Raw genomic sequence first — 18,561 nt, 5'->3', positions numbered from 1 at the left:
ATTAGTGTTAAAATAAACCCTTTGTCTTTAGATTATCAAAGAATCAGTTGTGTTTGTTGCCAAATAACACAAAGCAATATGCTTATGAACATTAGTAAGGTTAAAAGTTGGAATAGAGTTGGCTTAGAATTTTAAAAGCAATTTACATAAAGATACATTTTTAAAAGCAGAGCAGAGTGGCTTGAAGATGTAGATTTATGGAGAAAATGTAATTCATAGCAATAAATGCAAGCATGATACAAGGTGTTCCTTTGGGGAGTGCTTGGTAACTTTGGGACCTATGTTGTCTCATCATTCTTGGGGTTATTGGTAATGACCAGTTTCAACTCTACTTATTTGGAGGTAGTCTTTCTCGTGAAAATTACTGACTTCTAAATGCCCTCCTGCTAGTTTATTTAAATACTATTCTTTGCTAAAAGGGTTTAGTGATTTCAAAGTGTTGCTAGTACATAATTGAAAGTATGAAATTAAATGGTATAGGACATGACTGCTCTATATTTAATAAATGCTTTCATTGTAGACATGAAACATAGTTTGTGTCACGCAAAATAGTCACATCTGAAGTGGGTAAATTATTTTAAGCATTTTTAAAAAGAAATGGTGAATCAACTATGTGACAGTGGTAGTGATTTTCACCATCTGTTATGTTTCTAAATGACAGAGAACTATTTCCAAGTCATTCTACTGAGCAGTTCTCTAGTAGTATTTTCTCCAGGTAAATGTACAGAAGACATTAAGGTCTCAGGTTTTGAAGCTATTGGTGTACTGAGAATCAAATTTAACCACTTATGAGTTGTGTAGCATTGTACAAGTTAACCTCTCTAAAGTCAGTTTTCTCATCAATAGAGGAAGGAGGATTTTAATGCTAGGGCCCTAGTTAGCATTGTTAACTATATTGAAATGCTATGTCTTAAGACTTTAGCATCTATATGTGCTCAGTAAATAGTTGCTATTTTTGTTGTAATAGGAAAATACTTAGGAAAATAATTTGAATCTGTGCTCTACTAGATAGAATTAGTAGCAACCTGACCTAAGCAACCCCACTTATCCATATTAAGTGGATAATGATTGGAACAATTTTATGTTCTCTATAAAAACTGTTATAATGTAACTACCAATCAGGACATTATGGTTCATCAGTCAAAAGAAATGGAAGCTACTGCGCAGAACATGCTACATTTACAGCAACATTGGAATACAGATTCTTAAACTGAGGATACTAGGTTTTGATTGTTGACTCTCCAGTTAGATTTCAGAACCTGGAATTCTAGTAAGGTTTAAGCTTATATTGATACATATTTTAAAAATCCCTGACTGTTGTTTTTCTCTATTGATAGAGCTCTCTTTATTGCTCTAAATTTTAAAATGAGAGAAAAATGACAATCTCATTTAATGAATAGTAGGCAATATAAACCCATTTTCTCTATTCTTAGGACAATTATGATCTGTTTCTAATGAGAGATGTAAAAGATAATACATAATAAGTTCAACACTACTTATGGGACTTAAAATAAAAATTGCTAACAAGGGAAGCCAAACCAAAATAAAACCTACTAGTGGTCCGTCGTGCTGAAGAGATGGAACTGTTGAGAGAGAAGGTATTCTCATCTCTGTCTCCTGATACACCACGACGAGGAGGGAGGATGGAGGAAGGTCTTGGCAGAGAAGAACGCTTTTCTGGGCTCTTAATAACTCCGTCCTGATTGGGGGAAAAAAGATAGTGACTCTTGTGAATCTTTATTTTAATTATATGACTGATTAATAGGTTTTTGTTTGTTTGCTTGTTTCTGAGCTGACAGACGAATTTCTTTTAATATACCCTATTAAATTTCATAATCTCACAAGCATTTTTACTTCATAACTTAAAAAGAGTTCATATTTGCCCAAAGGTTTTATGAAAATACATTATTTTGGAATTAGTTCCAAATATTGATTGTGAAGTTCAAATTCTAAATGACAGCAATGATAAAATTAATTTACTCAAGCAATTTTCAGAAAATCCATAATTTTACTGAAAAGTCATCATTGGCATGAAAATTCATTAACCTCTAGAAAAGACTGGTAATAAGGCATTGCACACAAGATATTCCCCAAAATGACCATTTTCATATGTTGTGCACTGATGTGACAGGAACTCAAGCATTTTATATCTGTTTTTATTTAAATCTCACCCCAAATATTTGGCACACTTTACAGCTGAAGAATCAGGCTTAATGAGATTATATAATATTTTCAAAATCACCCAGTGGCAGAGTTCATATTAAACTCTGATGTGCCTGAACTATTATATTATATATATATACATTAGATTATATACATCATATTGTATATAATTTATTAAATTAGTTTGTGTTTGAAGTTTATGATATTCAAGCATATAATAAATTAATATTGGGTGGTATATCTAGAGAAAGATGCATATTTTCTATATTTTTTACTTAAGTTGTTAATGACAATTGAAATATTTCATTTGTATTTGTTTTGTTTTTTGGCATGGGTAGGCTCCGGGAATCGAACCTGGGTCTCCGGCATGGCAGGCGAGAACTCTGCCACTGAGCCACCACTGCCTTCCCTGCATTTGTTTTTAAAAGGGTCTATTATATATATTTCAAATTCTTTAAAGTCTTTGCTTTCGTACATTTCCTATACTGTCCCCTATAAGCTTCCCCCAAATTATATTCCTTTCTGCACCTTTTATTGACCTGCTGCCTTACCTTGTTCCCTGATTCTGAGTATGGCAAACCGTCTGTGGAGCCTGCTGAGGTGGCCTGTTTTAAAAAACTGTCAGAAAATGTAGCCCTTTTAGTCGTACTAGGGCAGGCTGAGCTGTATCTTGGGGACTTTGTGCTACCCTGTAAGGCAGGAATCTTTGACAAGGTAGAATTCTAACCATGAAAGAAAACAAACAAAAGCACAAAATAAACCAAACTATGAAATAAAAAAATTAAGAAATATAAACATATAAGAAATTAAATGTCTACCTTTAATAAAAACATGACAAATGGTTATAACCAATGATAGAGATGTATATTTATGTGAGGACAAGATTTTCATAGAACACCTCCTTTAACTGTGATTAACATTCTGACAAAAAATAAAATAACGTTAAGCCATTTGACTTTAAATTAACCGGGTCTAGACAAGGATTTCATTTAATTTGCTTGCTTTACTTCCAATGTTGTGACTGTTATGCTTGGTATATAGTAGACACACAATGGATGTCTGTGGAATAAACAGATGAATGGAGAAAAAACAATATTGCTTAGATGTGGAAAACTTGGCTTTGTAAAATTCTAAGACTAGAATGAATGTGTATGGTTTGATACAGGAGCCCATAAGTTTATAAGTCTACACAGAGAAGCCAAAGATATGATTGAAGGTGGAAATGCCGTAATTTACCCTATGAAAGAGGAGGAAAAGAGCCCCTTCTTGGAAAGAAGCATGCTAGTGCTAAAAGCTTTGTATGGTTAAAGCCCAAGGCCTGAGTTTGCCTTTGAGCAAGCTTCTGTGGGTTACTTTGGGTGAGTGGAGACACCAAAAAGCCTCTGAGGCAGGCCCTTTCCTTCTGGAGCCAATTACTCAGGAATATAACAGTTCTAAGATGTTTTTGTTGCCTCTGCAATAAGCTCGGATTATTCTGAGGGATAAATTTTAGAAGGTTTATGGAAGCAATTACCATACTCTATACCATATCCAATGCAAAGTCATGCATTGCGGTACTCATAGTATATAGAATTTTCAGTTAAAAGTAAACATTAATTCTTGCTTCTGTGCCTTCTGGGGAAGGGGGAAATAAGTTTCCCAGAGACCCCATTATTACACTGTGATACATAAGTGAAATCAGGCACAATGGCTAACTCCTTATAGGTTCCAAACTCTGTATGTTCTCTTGAATTGAAATGAGTCCATCGAAAGAGATCATAATAAGGCCTCCAAATCTTGAGTTTCACTGTTAAAGGATGTATAACCAATAAAAATCACTTTTTATTAAATAAACCTTAAGATAGGAAGAATATTACAAATGTTATTTAGCAAGATGATGACTAGAATTTCCTTTCTCTGGGTAAAAAGATCATACTAAGCAAATGATAAATTTTGATTTTTTCTCATGATTTGATATATCATTCCCTCATTAAATGAGCATATAGTTCAAAATATTCTTTATGGATTTCATGTATAACGATCTAATCCATTTGCCTTACAATTATACCATAATTGGAAAGTATTTTGAGAGTCTGTTGGAATTGTTTCCCTGCTTTGAGGTTTATAGATAATCCAAATTTTGAGCACATTTCAAGAACCTTAACACATGTATATTCGAGGCCTAGGAATGGGAAATTTTTTTTAAAGATTAAGAATACTTATTTTTAAACAATCTATACTGACTTTAGTCAAAGAATTGCAGCACATATTTAGAATGATCCATTTTATGGATAATACATATACTGGGACCAAGTTGTACATTAGAATTAATAACATTTTTCATGCCTAGACTAAAGTCTGTGTGATATGTTATACTAAAAATGAAAGTCAGCACTGAAGAGATTACTCATAAAAATCACAAGACTTAATTTACAGGTATTGGTAAGTTTTGGGGAGATTGTGTGCAAGTATAAGTAAGTGAGCTGGATGTACAACTTTTTGGAGAAAGCTATGCTGGCATGCCATATGCCTCTTGTTAAAAAATACAGACAAGTATGTCAAAGCCAAGGAGATTAGTATCTTCAAATAATATGATTTGGCTGTTTACAAAAATAGCAGCTGAAACTAAGATTTTACCTAAAGTTTTAACCTCCACAGTCACTTCAACAGAATCATAAGCACTCACAGATTGCACAAATCACTTCTTGTTTTACATACCCAGCATCTTGAGTGGGAAGTGTAATTGGGTCAGCACAAGGCATTCTTTTTGATTGATCCCACCCACAAAAGGCTGAAAATTAAGTGTTATTTAGAGAAGGAAAATGGAATAATTGGATTGCCACTAGTTACAGACGACAACTACTAATGGCATGCTAAAAACTCAAATGAAATGAAGAATTATGGATAAGTCAGTTTCATGATAAAGATCAACCGAAAAATCACAGAGAATTGTTTTGATGGATGCACAGAATATCAGACATAAATCATCTAAGAGTTCATCTTGGGATATTAGAAAACATATGGGAGGATGTAAGGGTAGTTCAGTAGTAGAATTCTCGCCTGCCATGTGGGAGATCTGGGTTTGATTCCTGGTCCATGCACTTCCCCCTAAACCAACAAAAAACAAACAAGCAAAACAAACAACCAAACAAACAAAAATTAAACAAAAGGTGCTGCAATAACGGGATACTCACATGGAAAAATAATGAAATGTGATCCCACCATACAGCATACACACACAAAAAGGAAAATATAGGAAGAGAATGAGGATTAGGAAGGAAAAAAAGAGGATGATAAATGAGAAAAGGTTAAAATGATGGCCTGAAGTCTCTTCTTAAGAACGATTAGATGGGCACTGATGAGGGAAAAAACTTCATGTGGGAAGATGTCAACGGTTTCTGACATAAGTATAAGCATTGAAAGCCAGTTGCTGTTGAGTTACTTGAAAATTTCTAAAAGGTTTTCCAAACAAAGTCCACTTAAAAATTGTTTTCCTAAAGGGGAAAAGCTCAGACTTACTTTCTTTATCTTCTCTTGAAAACTTCCATCTTTCAAATAATAACTTTCATTATTTATTGAACTAATACTATATACTATATTGTATATTGCTTATAGAAGTACTATATTTAATTTTCACAACTATAACATGATATAGGAATTTCTACTCTCCCTCATTTTGGAAAAACATTACATAGATAATAAATGTTCATGATTTGTAACTGGTCTTTTTCACAGCCCTGTTCTCAACCACCACAATTTGCTAGTACTCCATCAGAAATAGAGGCGCAATGGAAACAAAATTGAGCTCAATATAAAGCTAATATTTACCAAAGCAATAGATGCATTCTCCTGCTTACCATATGTTCAGGAATATGCCTGAAAACACTTATCCCCTCTGGTTCAAGATGTGATTAAAAGTTTGGCTGTCATTGGAAATGAATCATTATATTTCACAATAATTACAGTGAAAGCCTAGAATCTCATCAGTTTTTAGAAGACTAAACAAAGAATTGCAATTTATGTATCTGTAATTGCTGAGACCCAGAACATTGTGATAAGCCACTGATTAACATCATCGAATTTGTTTTACTTTTAGGAATTTGTTAGTGCAGTCTTATTTTTTTCTGCCAATCATAAAGAATTAAAAGTATGTGAAGTTGGCTTTAGCTTGTCAGATGAAGGTCTTTATAATATGGTTAATAAAATATAAAATAAAGTTTACAAAAGAAGAAATATAAAAGATTTATAAACATTTGAAGAAATTCAACATCATTAATAAAAACCAAATTAAAACAGTGAAAAAAGATTTCATTTCCACAATTTCACAAATATAGAAAAATAGGATCATCTAGTAATAGTGAATATGGACACTCATATATAGCTATAGGAAGTATAAATGAGTTAAGAACCTTCTGGAAGGCAATCTGACAACAAGTAGCAAAAACTTTAAATATGGACATTCTTTTTGACGCATAATTTTAATACTAGGAAATTATCCTAAGTAAATGCATATGAGTGCATTCATGGATTTAGCCAAAAGAACTTGGACAATAAAACTGCTAAAATTACAATAAAAAATAGTTTGAATATTTAAAAATCAGGAATTAATTAAATAAATCACATATAAATAAAATATTTTGTAAGCAATATTATGTAATCAATAAAATGATTTTGTAAAAGAATGTTTAATGACATGGAAATGTTTATTATTTAATAAAAAATTATTCTCAGTGTTTATTTCTGTTATTAAATGTATAGAGATGCATTTAAAATACCTAAGACCTTTTATATGAAAATCTGTAACTGTAGTTATTTTTAGATAAGGGAATTATAACTGATATTTTACTTCTTTTTGTATATCTAAACTGTTGCACTGTCATATTCTTATTTTGTAATAAAAAAGAGGATGTATTATAAAATATAGTTTAATGTTGAACATGACAGTTTAACTTAATACTCTAAAGAGTAAGTAAACTGGGCTCCCAGTTTTTGTCAGATCAAGGTGCTCTTTCACGTGTTTTTGTTGTACAAATAAAGTGGCAGTCTGAAGCCCAGCTCTGCCCTCCCCAACTATTATCCCACGTCATTCCAGAAGACTAATACATGTCTGATGTCACCAGAATAATTCTGGATAGGTGAAAGACTTCAAAGGGCACTTAGGAGTAAGCATCTAAAGCCTAAATTGTATCTCAGGTTATTAAAATGTTACAAAGAATACAAAAAGTAAATTCAAATGAAGAACAAGGAAAAACATATTTTACTCACAGAGACTTTGTCCTTTGCCTGTTTAAATACACTGGGAGCCTGAATTGATTCACCACCTGCTGCTGTTGAAAAGACAAGACACAAACGACCCCAAACTTAGTGGCTAAAGACCGCATAAATACATTTTCCATACCTTTGGAATATTTAGCAATGCCAACATACTAATAAAAAGCAAACTCTTGAATGTTTTGAGGCTCAAATTCAGTAACTGAAGAAACGTAAATAACATTATAGCGTGTGGCTTCCACAACACTGTGTGTTAATTAATAAAACCAAGTGTTTACTAAGGCACACCAAATAATTTCCCATTGATTATCAGTGCATATTTGAATCACTATTACATGAGCATAGATTTTTACTCCCAGAATAGCAATTCATATGCAGTACAATTAAGGAAAAGCAGACTGAATGGTTTCTAGGATTGGCATGATATAGAAGAGTAGCCATGGAAGTTTTCAAGCCCTCCGGTTCTGGAAGCCAATGGCAGTGTATATCCCCAAACTGGTTAGCCAACCCTGTTTCCCCAACACCCCTCCATTTCGCAGTATGAGTGACACAACTGTTTGCCACGAAAACATACCACATGAGAAAACAGGGAAGAAAAATAGCTTATCAAGGAGAGAAAACACAAGAGGATTTTTAAGTTCAGTAATATTGGACATGTTGCAAACATGCACTTCCTGTATGAAATTATTACCACATCTGTTACTGCTGTTTCTCTTGCTGCTGTTTTATATGTCTGGTTTAAAATTTAAATTCCCGTATCTCTAGTGTATATGGTGACTTACCTGACTTAAATATCTCTCATGAGTTAAAACAAACCTTTGTGTTTTTGAGAGTCATCCATATTTTAAAATTGTGCTGAGGAAATAAAATACTCAAGTTTGTGTGTTTACTTCCTCCTTAATAATTTTTCTAAGTAAGAAAATCTCAGAAAAAGTAACTTATCCTTATAAGTACTCAAAATGAGTTTCAAAAAGGTTTCTTATGCCACATGCAGCCCTAATGCAAAAATATTAACTGTCTACTATATGCTATATATAGGTTATAGAACGGGGTAGTAAGATTTCTCACAATTTCTAGATGGATTCTTAAAAGAAGAAATGCAAACGATACTTTCCTACTGCTTATATACTACATCTCAAATTCCTGTGACATAAATAGTATGTTTCAAACCAATAAGCTTCATACTTGGTATTGCTTTTTGCTAGAATAAGTATCTTACTATTTGGCTAGAATAAAGGAAGATTCTAATTAGTCCAAATATCTTAATTTCTTTTAAAGATTGAAGAGAACAAAGGCAATTTACTTTGAATGTAGTAATCTGAGTATCAATGACAGAGTAGGCATTGCATCAAACCATTTGACATTTCCTGTGAATTTCCACAATTCTGATGTCATCTTTCAGTCCACACAGGTAAGATATAGGAACTTTATACCCAAACCAAGAGATTCTGCCTGTCCAAACATTTATCTAACTAAAAGAAAAATGTCAAGTTTAGTGACGATAAAAACCTGAGTAAATGAACTAAGTAGGATGTGATACAAGATTTACAGATGCTGAGTTAATTCCTAATTCCTAATTCCGAACAACTAGTTCTGAGCATTTATCATCAAGGCCTGCATTTCATTATATGCTTTCCACTTTCAAATCCCTCCTTACATGTATCAGTCCTTTGAAGGAAAGCATTTGAGATGATTCCTAAGAACACAAATACAAAATTCTTGGAATACCTCGAATACATTAGTCACCTTGATTTTCTTTTTATTCACATCAAACATTAATTTTGCCTTTAACTTTTAAAACTATACAAAGATTCATAAAGAGGTATTTATGACTTTAGAGTGGGACAGAAGATATAATCCTTTCTGATTTACCAAGCTGGTGTCTTATTTTATATACTGCAAGTGCGTCACTTAATAAATGGTAAAATAGAATATATCCTAAATTCAGATTATCATATCATTATACATATAAAATAAATTGTTTACAATCAAATTTAGGAATAAAGGTCTCATTATAATAATTGTACAGGCTTTTATTATAATTCGTAACAAGTGTCATTCTGTAATTTCAACACTTTTTAAAATCGCAAAAATGAGAACACTTGCAGTAGACAGAGAAGGAAGAAGGTAGCAAGATGGAAATAAATTTGGTTTCTAAGATACCCAGTGGGAAGCAGTTATATCTTGGAATTTTGAGTATTGAATTACATAGGGAAATTGAACAGTTTGAAGCTAACACTTAAGAAAATCCGAATGACAGTGTCAGCTAAAAGCTATAGTAAAATAGAAAGCTTGATAATTTTGGAGATGAGGAATAAAATCTGATGATATTACCCAGCAATTTCATTTTTTTGTTTGTCTCATCTAAAGCAAAGTAATTTTATACACCACAATTTTACCCCAGTTTTGCTTTTCATTTTTAATCTCTAAATCATTATGCATTCTTGGTGGTTTTAAGTAAATTCATCAACATCAGTAACAGATTTGGCAGCAAAAATGTAGAAAATAGGAGAAAAATGTATGGGTTGAAGCATGAGGGAGGTAAAAAAGCAAAATCATGGGAATGCATACCATGGTTAAACTCATCGCTATCATTTAACCAAACACACAGAATGAAAATAGGAATCCCCATCATATGACACTAGAGCACAATGCCAAGATACAGTCAGGTACTGGTTAAGTCTGAGTATGAAAAGAATTAGATGATCATGACCTCTTCTGCAGGGAGCGGGGGCGGGAAGAATAACGATACAAAACACTTATAGTGAAATTGTTCATGACTGCAAGACTCTTGGAAGAAAAACAAAATGAAGAAACTGCTACAGCAATGAGATTAAAAAAAAATACACGTCTATGTTTGCCAGCCACATTGCAGAATTGAACAGTCACCTGTCGTTTTCCGCTTAACACAGGAGAGATGAGTTGGTCTAGTATATTTGATAGCAGGTTTTAAAATGAATTTCCTGGAAGGAGAGTGGGCCTGAACTTCTGTTTTTTTAGCAAGTTCAGCTTTCTTATAAACTGCTATGAATAAGAAAACACAAAAAGCATACCATCAGGAAAAAATAAACACTTGAAGCAAAACCAAATGAAATTTCATAAAACAATTAGTTATCACTGTTAGGCAGTTTCTTTTACAAAAGAGGAATCATGAGTTACTTTAAAAACATTTGTAAAGAAGTGATTGTTAAATGAACCTTTTTTCCTTCTCACTTCATCTCTGGAGACTGTGCTAGGTTCCTTTTTAGCTATTTTTCTTTCAGGAGTGGAAATTCTGCCTCTCCCGGTTTTAAAAGGCTTTTCTTTTCTATGTTTCTCAAGAGATGATCTCCGAGCTTCCTTTTCAGCTTTCTCCTCTTTAGGAATAGTTTCTAACTGTTCTGTCATGATGCTCCTATCATCATCTGCGGATCAAAGCAAATCATGACAACAACAACAACAACAATGAAAATATTAGTTACAGATGTACGAAAGCCTTCATATATTTAACAAAATGCAGAATAAAGAAATAAAGGAGCACTTACAAATGTAAAATTCTGGGAAAAAAGTATTTTCCCGTCAGGTTATTGGGCTTCATTTGGGAGTAGAAATTAAAAAAAAAAAAAAAGAATGCACACCTTGAGTGTCCACCCAGAGGCTGTCAGCATCCATGATGGAGTCGTCAATGGTGGTCTCATCTTTGTAATCGTCATAGGTTTCTGCCTTATATTCTGAGAGTGCAACCTCTTCTCTCTCAGGGGAAGCTGGAGCCTCTGGTGAGTCATCCTTGGGTTCTGCCTGGGCTTCAGCAGCCTCTTCTACCTCGAGGTCTTCTTCGTCACGGGGAGATGGTCGCCTTTCCATCTCAGGCTGCTCCAGGGCTGCAAAACGCACGCTGTGGGAACCAGACTCCCCTTCATCGGTTGTGGTTTGCACTACGGTGATGAAATCATCTTCAATGGTGACAACTGATTCAATTACTCCTTTGTGTTCCCCTGGGCAGGTCTCCACAAATTCCTCTCTGACACCTGGGACGCCCAAGTCGGTAATCTGAAGGGTGTCTGAGCGGAAGAGCAGCGTGTCATATTCTCCCTGGGCTTCTACCTCTTCTTCTTCACTCTGCACCTCGACAGGTTCAGTCACAATCCTTTCAGGCAATGGCTCTGTAACGTCAGAGGGCATGACAGATACATCTGGGGTCTCTTTGATTTCTCCTTTGGGCAGCTGAATAAATTCCATTTGGACATCAGCTCTCTCATCTGTGGCTAAATCAGCCTCTGAAACAGCACTCGTGCAAGGTATTTCCACTGATAATTTGATGGCAAGCTCATCTTGAATTAGAGATGATTCTGGAGATGTTTCCTTCTTGCCCTCATCGGGTTTCAAGGACTCCATGGTGAGGCTTTCATGTTCACCACTAGACTCATAGGACTCCTCTTTGTCTACAGCTTCCTGGTGAACCAAGTCAGGCTTGGCCACCTTCTCCTTGACTTCCGTCTCACTAAATTTGGAGCCTTCTTTCATAGGGCCAGACTCAACACTCAAAAATACATCTGCCTCCACAGGAGTTTTGGATAAGATGGTAAGGTCCTGTTGTGTAGCCTCGAGTGTAAGCTCTGTTTCCTTCCCAGTACCTATGCTTAGCCCTGCTGCCATCTGTCCAAAGTCACTGATTTTAATATCTAATTGATCCTGGTCAGCTTTCGTTGCACCAAAATCTAGCTCCGTTTCAACTTTGTTGGATAGTTCTACCTCAGCTACTTCTGGCACTGAACTAAGACCTTTCTCTGCTTTCTCAACCATGAGAGGTGATTCATCTTTTGATACAGTCAATTCCTTGGCTGATGCTTTTTCAGAGGTAACTCCTATTCCAGATATTTCAACTTTATCATCAGCCTCTTCTGTTTCCTTATCCTGCTCTTTTGAATCAGCATGTTCCTCACTTTTTTCTAATACGGTATCTAGTTTATCATTAGCTTTCCTTTCTTGATCAAATTCCCTACCCAGTCCCAAATTATCACCAGAGATATGTGGAGATGTTTCTTTCTCAGCACTGAACTCATCTTTAGGGACTCTTCCTGCAGCTGCCAGTTTTACTTCAATCAAGGAGAGGTCTGTGGCCAAATCTCTTCGAACTTTATCATCAGTGCCTTCATAAAAGGAACCACTCTCCCCTGATAAATTCTCACTGTCCTGAACAGGTGATGGGAGTGGAACTGTGTATTTATTGAACACACAGTAACCCAGGTCTTCAAGTTGACTGTCCGTTTTTACAATGACATGGTTTTCATCAGTTATAGGTGGCAAACCAGTACTACTCTCTTCAACCACAGTCTTGGATGGGACTGATTTCTTCTTGCCAGCCTCAGCATCTGCACTCACAGAAGTTAATCTTGACCTTGTGCCTGCCAGATCTAGCATTTCAGGCAGGTCAGGGGCCATGACAGTACCATTTTTGTAATAATCTTTGGCTAGGAAAGGTGACTCAGACACAGTCTCGACTTGAATATTTTCCTCTCCTGTAGTTTTTTCTCCCTCTATCTGTTCTTCTTCCTCTTTCCTTTCTATTGGGAAGCAAGGGACTTTTTCCAATGCAGGTGTTGTAGCAGGAAGGTAATCATCCCCTTCATCCAGACTTCCACTAGTGTTGGTTAGAATATCAGAAGCCAGAGGAGAAAGATCATGCCCCCGACCAAAGTTAAATCCAAGGGCTATGGAATCCAGGCAAGACATGGGCAAATTGATTGACATGCTTCTTTGTTCTATTGCAGATCTACCACCAAGTCCTAAACTCCTGCTTAGTGTCAAATCATCCTTATTCTTACTGTGGAGATCCCTTTTCTCCCCATATACTTTTGGATCAATAGTAAACATTCTTTCTTGAGGAGAACTGGGCTCTTCAGGTAAATCAGATGGATAGCTCTGTGCAAGTGTACTATATCCTGCTTCTTGTGCTGGAGCACTGGGCTGGGTTTCTTTTCCAGCTTGAAATTCCTTGTCATCATTTTTCTGCATGGGAGATATGATATCAAAAGACTCATGGACATTTTCTCTTGTGTCACTCAGTTCATAGTAATCACTGCTTGGCTGAATGCTTTTTGTCACTTCTTCTTTCAAGGCAGATGTTTCAAAGTACTTCGACATTCCTGACTTGTCTTCATAAAATGGCATGTCAGACTCGGCTGATGTTACAGCCTCAACTTTTTCAATCTTAGTATCTTTGTCAGCAACTTTCTCTTCAAAAAGTTCTCGGGTTGTACTCTCTTCACTAAGTATACCTGGTTCAGTGGAGACTTGCTCCAATGTCTTAGAGGTCATGATTAAATCCATAATTGGTTGCTCCAAACTCTTAGGGGGTGAGTCCTGTTTCAACATTTCTGTGGCAGATTCCTGACCTTTCTGTTCTTCTTTAGAGAAAATGTGCTCTGTGGGTGTTTGAATTATGCCTGTTTCTTCATCTGCCAATTTTGGGGGTTCACTCTCTTTGGGCATGGTTTCCTTTTCAGGGATGGTAACTTTTTCTTCAAGCTTTAGCTGAAATTCTTTTTCAATAAGTGTAGGCTCCTGTTCACTGAGGATGGAAGTTTCTTTTTTCTGCACACTCTCTTGTTTTATGATCCCCTTTTCTTCTTCTGAAACTCTCTCTGTGACACATTCTTCCACAGTTGGAATGTGAGCCTCTTTGGGTGAGGTAACTGCCACTGATGCTGGTGCTTCTGTCATTTTGTCTGGTTTATCTTTAAGGGGTTCTTCAACTTTATAACTATCTTTGGCAGTCTCTGGGCCTCTGGTTTCTTCCAGAAATATTTTGTCATCTGGCTGTAAGAGGGCAGGGGCAAAGGGTGATGCTTCTGCAACTATTTCATTCTTCATGACATTTAAAGGAAGAGTGAAGCTTACACCTTGAAAGGGACTTGGCATGGGAGAATCAAACTGTTTCCCTTCCCATTTTGGAATATCCTCAAGTACATCTTTTTCTTTCATGAGTGTCAGGGGGCCAGGAGACATTGGAGCAACCAAACCCCACTCATTTTTTTTTGCTTCCACTGGCATTTCAATGAACCAGTCCTTTTGTACTTTTGGAGGCTCTGCAGGAAAGTCAATGCCAGGTACTGCTAGGCTTGGTTCTGTCTTCTGTTTCATGTCTTCTAGGCCAGCACCAAGAGTGTGTCCAAACAGAGAGGATGGTGCTGTTTCTTCTTTGTCTTGTGTGTACTTTTTATCAGGCGAAGTTTTAGTTGTCTCAGGCTGGGAAACTAAGGCAGCATGTTTAAGGTCTTCACCAGGCTTACTTTGTTTCTCTGACTCCTTTTCCTGTTTGTCTAATGGTTCAGCTGGAGAAGGACTCAACTCCTGTTGGCCATGGAACTCCATCTTCGAGGCTGTAAGTAAACCTGAAGTAATTGGGTTGATTTTTAAACAAACAGGCAAGTACTTTTAGGCAGTAAGCTTAGAATTTGAAATGATAAATGAATATGGGTAAAAAGAAAAACTATGGAACATGCAAGCATGCTACCCATTTAAAAATAAATATGAAAATGTCAAGACTGAGATACGTGTGTACTATTGCTAAAATGAATTCCCACTTTGAAATAACGTGTATAATGATTGCAGTAAGAGTATACTTTTGAATACTTTTTTGTCCTTTTTGTTTAATTTTGTTTCCCAAATATTATGTGATGGGTATTCTAGTAGGAAAAAGTACATGTGCCTTCTATAGATTAAAAATTATAAATTAAAGAATATTGAATAAGTAGCTAATATTAAAGTACAAAAGAATACATTTTAAGAACTAAATATTGATACACATTAATTTTTACTGAACCTTTTATTTATTTCCTCATTTAAAAGTGAATGGGCAGCTCACGGTCAGAGGACTGACTAGCTCATACTATAAGTGCCAGTAGTTTCATGATATATTGTTCAACAAATGCCTGGATCATTCTTTTGGGTATAAGGTGGTTAGTGGCATACATTTTTAGATGTCATTGCATTTAAATTACAGGAATATAAATTAATATTTGCTATTGACTTTTTTTTTCAAAATTTTAAACTTTTTATTGTAGTAACATACATACAACTCAATATTGCTATTGACTTTTGCCAATGGCTCATTACATCCCATGACCTAAGAACTGACAAGCCAATTTATACTACATATTCAAAATTTCTAAACTCCTAATCATTTCTTAAACTGTATGATAAATTTAAGAAAATCTGAATTATACTATGAGTACTGGAAAAGCGTGTGAGAAGGGGAACAAATTTTCTTAAATAGCCAATTACTAAAATACCTTTCTCCTCCTGGTCATGATCTCATTCCCTGGAACTTGATCAACTGGAGAAGTATTGCCCAGTATTGGCTTTAGTGATACTTCCCAGAAATATAATGACATCTTTTTATCTTTATTCATCAATACAAAAAGCTTCAGTGTCTTACTGTGTCAAAATATTTCCTCATGGTCAGGAGTGCTAAATAAAATTATTTAGAAAAGATTTGTGGGGGGGATAATAAAACTTAACCATCCCTTGAAGAGCAAGTGTCTGAATCATCATTACCTTATATATTTGAGTGTCCTGTTGTAACAATGAAAAAGAAATACTTAATGAACTTCTAATAAAGGTTAGATGAATGAAAAGTCAAGAGATATGGGGATGACCAAAGGGGTTGGCTGGCATGGATTGGAAATGACATGAGAAGCATCAGCAGGAGCTTATAAAGAAACCAAACCATTATTCATCAAGCATAAAAAAATATAAGCACATTGTGGTTGCAAACAAAAATGATTCTACTGTTTAAGCCTTCTGGCGGCGAAGTCCAAGTGAACAACTCTACTTTTTGAAAGAAAAGCATATGAATAGCTATCCCCAAAATAAAAATAAAAACGTACATGTATTAGCAATGTGACTGGCAAACATTTGAGATGGGGGTGGGGGGATGGGGGAGTTCACACAGCATCACGAGCTTGGCTGCAAAGCGTATTGTATCATGGCAAAGTAAAATCAGGAGTCAGCTGCAGCAGTGAAAAACCAAGCTGCCACACACCTGCGCAAGCCATAGTCTCTAATTATTAAGCCTAAAACAGTGGCCTTGTAATCATGAGAAGAATGAGCGTTTACATAGCACTGGAAAGGCATCAAATTGGTAAGCCACTGGAGAGATTATTTGCAACAAAGCACATGCAAATCCTAAGAAAGACACACCTTCCTTGGTAGAGGAAGGGGTTTTTACTTCCGGAGACACCTCTGTGATCTCTTTGACACTTTTCTCATGCAGGACCCTTGTAGGGGCCCTTTCTTCAGGAACTATTTTGGCCTGAGACTCCACTTGACCCTCACTGAGGCCCTTGAGTTGGTCTGAGGACTTATCAGCCTCACACTCTTTCCCAGGAAGAGTGGCAGGTTTCTCTTCCTCCACCATCGGACCCTCTAGCGTTTCTTCTTCTTAGAAATGAAAAAGATGTTGACATCATGACCACAGAACAAATACAGGAGATGACAGAGATAGTATACAAGGAACACTTCCAGCTCCATTGTAATGACCTCTTAAGAACTTTGGTTTTTTGTATTTTCCATTCACCTTTTGGAGAAGCAAATTAGCATTCTAATGAAAGGTACATTGTATAATGGTTGGCAAATTGTTATGCATAATCTGTTAGTTATGATGCCTTTTAAAGCCTCATTAAAAGGCTTTTTTTTACAAAATTGAGAGCTGAAAGGGTTTTTGCTCTATTTACCTTAGTGAAAATGGCAGTAAGTTGAACACAGGTGGAAAGCTTGCTGGAAATAAGAGATGGTGCTGCCGGGTAACAGATGGTTGTGAAGAAAACCTTTAGGTTTGTTAGACATGTGCTGTTTTCTCCAATGCAAGAAGCCCCTACATAAGGATTCCTGATTACTCTATTGAATGCATGCAGACTTTCCTAAAGAAATCTTTGGAAATTATAAAAACGCCTTGCCTCAAGATAACAGCCAATCAACTACTTAAACAGTTTTATCACCAAGTCCATCATGACTAAAATATAATTTACTTAGCATTTCTAGGGTGGAAGACTACATAAATCTCTTTTATTTCATTGTATCTTATGATGTCAGAGAAAATGAATAATTTGAAGGAGGAAGTAAAATTTTTTGAGACACAGGTCAAGGTAAAATTTAAATCTCTCTACTTAGAAAAGTCTACTTCTAGGACACAGCTCTTACCAAATTGTTTAAACTCCTGAAATATTAGTACTGTAGTTTATGTATAGTTCTCTTTGGCTTTGATTAAGAAACAAAATGAAATATTAGCTATAAAGTTTACTTTTTTCAATTCAAAATGAAATCATAAGCAAACAATTGAGTGGCAACCAAATTGCCAAAATATCCCCCCCAAAGATGTAAATCACAGGGATTTATTTAAATGTATTTATTTATTAAAAATGTAAAATATTAACATTTAAAACGTAAAATATAAGCTTATGAGATCATGAATTATCTTGTTCCTTTATTTCTCATTTACATTTCAAATGAAAGTAAAATAAATCCATTTTATAGTTTAAGAAATTGGCGGGAGAAATTTTAAGTTGTTTTATATTTCTAAAAATGGAAGCCTATGAAATAGTGTACATTTTTTTAAACAGTCCTGTGGGGAAAGACTATAAATAGAAAGGAAAGGAATCTTCTTTACGAAATAATAAAACCGTCAGCCAGGAGTTGGGGTGGGGTGGGGAATAGAACTACTTTATCTCCTCACATTTAGCACTCAGACTCTTTCATTTCTGTATTTTAAGTATATAAGTAACACTTTAAAAATTCTAACTTATTATTAAAACAATTTTATAATGCCATAAAATTAGAGATTTTGATCACACTTCAGAGAGCCTAATATAGTTATTTTATCAATGTCACCTTATCAAAGGATGTCTAATGAAATTAATTTATATGTTTTCCAAATCCATGCAACCAGTTTAGCTTTCAATTTTGTCGGTTTATATAAATCATGTTTATTTCTACTACACCTGTTCCTTATTAAAAAATCACATTTCTCTTAATTAAATTCACAATCTTACAACTTAGTTTCAAGCATAAATGAGTCATATTTCTCTAACAGAGTGCCTGAGTCATTGGTGCTCTTTGTTTTCAAAAGGACCCTTAGAGAAGTTTCTCATTAATTTAGTTGGAGAGATG

The 18,561-nt window shown here is 35.2% G+C and overlaps 1 protein-coding gene across 33 annotated transcripts in view; it reads right to left on the bottom strand.

Moving 5' to 3' along the window:
* MAP2 (microtubule associated protein 2) overlaps positions 1-18,561 on the bottom strand; it is a 331,538-nt gene that overhangs the window by 22,434 nt on the left and 290,543 nt on the right. For 11 of the 33 annotated variants that reach the window (XM_077154924.1, XM_077154920.1, XM_077154931.1 and 8 more), the window contains 6 exons: positions 11,031-14,786; positions 10,611-10,817; positions 10,303-10,437; positions 7,408-7,469; positions 2,715-2,885; positions 1,555-1,699 (listed from right to left, as the gene is read on the bottom strand). In XM_077154924.1, coding sequence (XP_077011039.1) covers positions 1,555-1,699; positions 2,715-2,885; positions 7,408-7,469; positions 10,303-10,437; positions 10,611-10,817; positions 11,031-14,786 — 4,476 coding nt within the window. Of the gene's footprint in view, positions 1-1,554; positions 1,700-2,714; positions 2,886-2,917; positions 5,251-7,407; positions 7,470-10,302; positions 10,438-10,610; positions 10,818-11,030; positions 14,787-16,596; positions 17,853-18,561 lie in introns of those variants that run through there. The other 22 variants (XM_077154933.1, XM_077154937.1, XM_077154940.1 and 19 more) reach the window with 12 other exon arrangements.

Source organism: Tamandua tetradactyla, chromosome 3 (genome assembly GCF_023851605.1).
Source record: "Tamandua tetradactyla isolate mTamTet1 chromosome 3, mTamTet1.pri, whole genome shotgun sequence".
NCBI lineage: Eukaryota > Metazoa > Chordata > Mammalia > Pilosa > Myrmecophagidae > Tamandua > Tamandua tetradactyla.
Note: the sequence above shows the minus strand (reverse complement) of the source record. Positions and strands in the feature narration are given on the sequence as shown.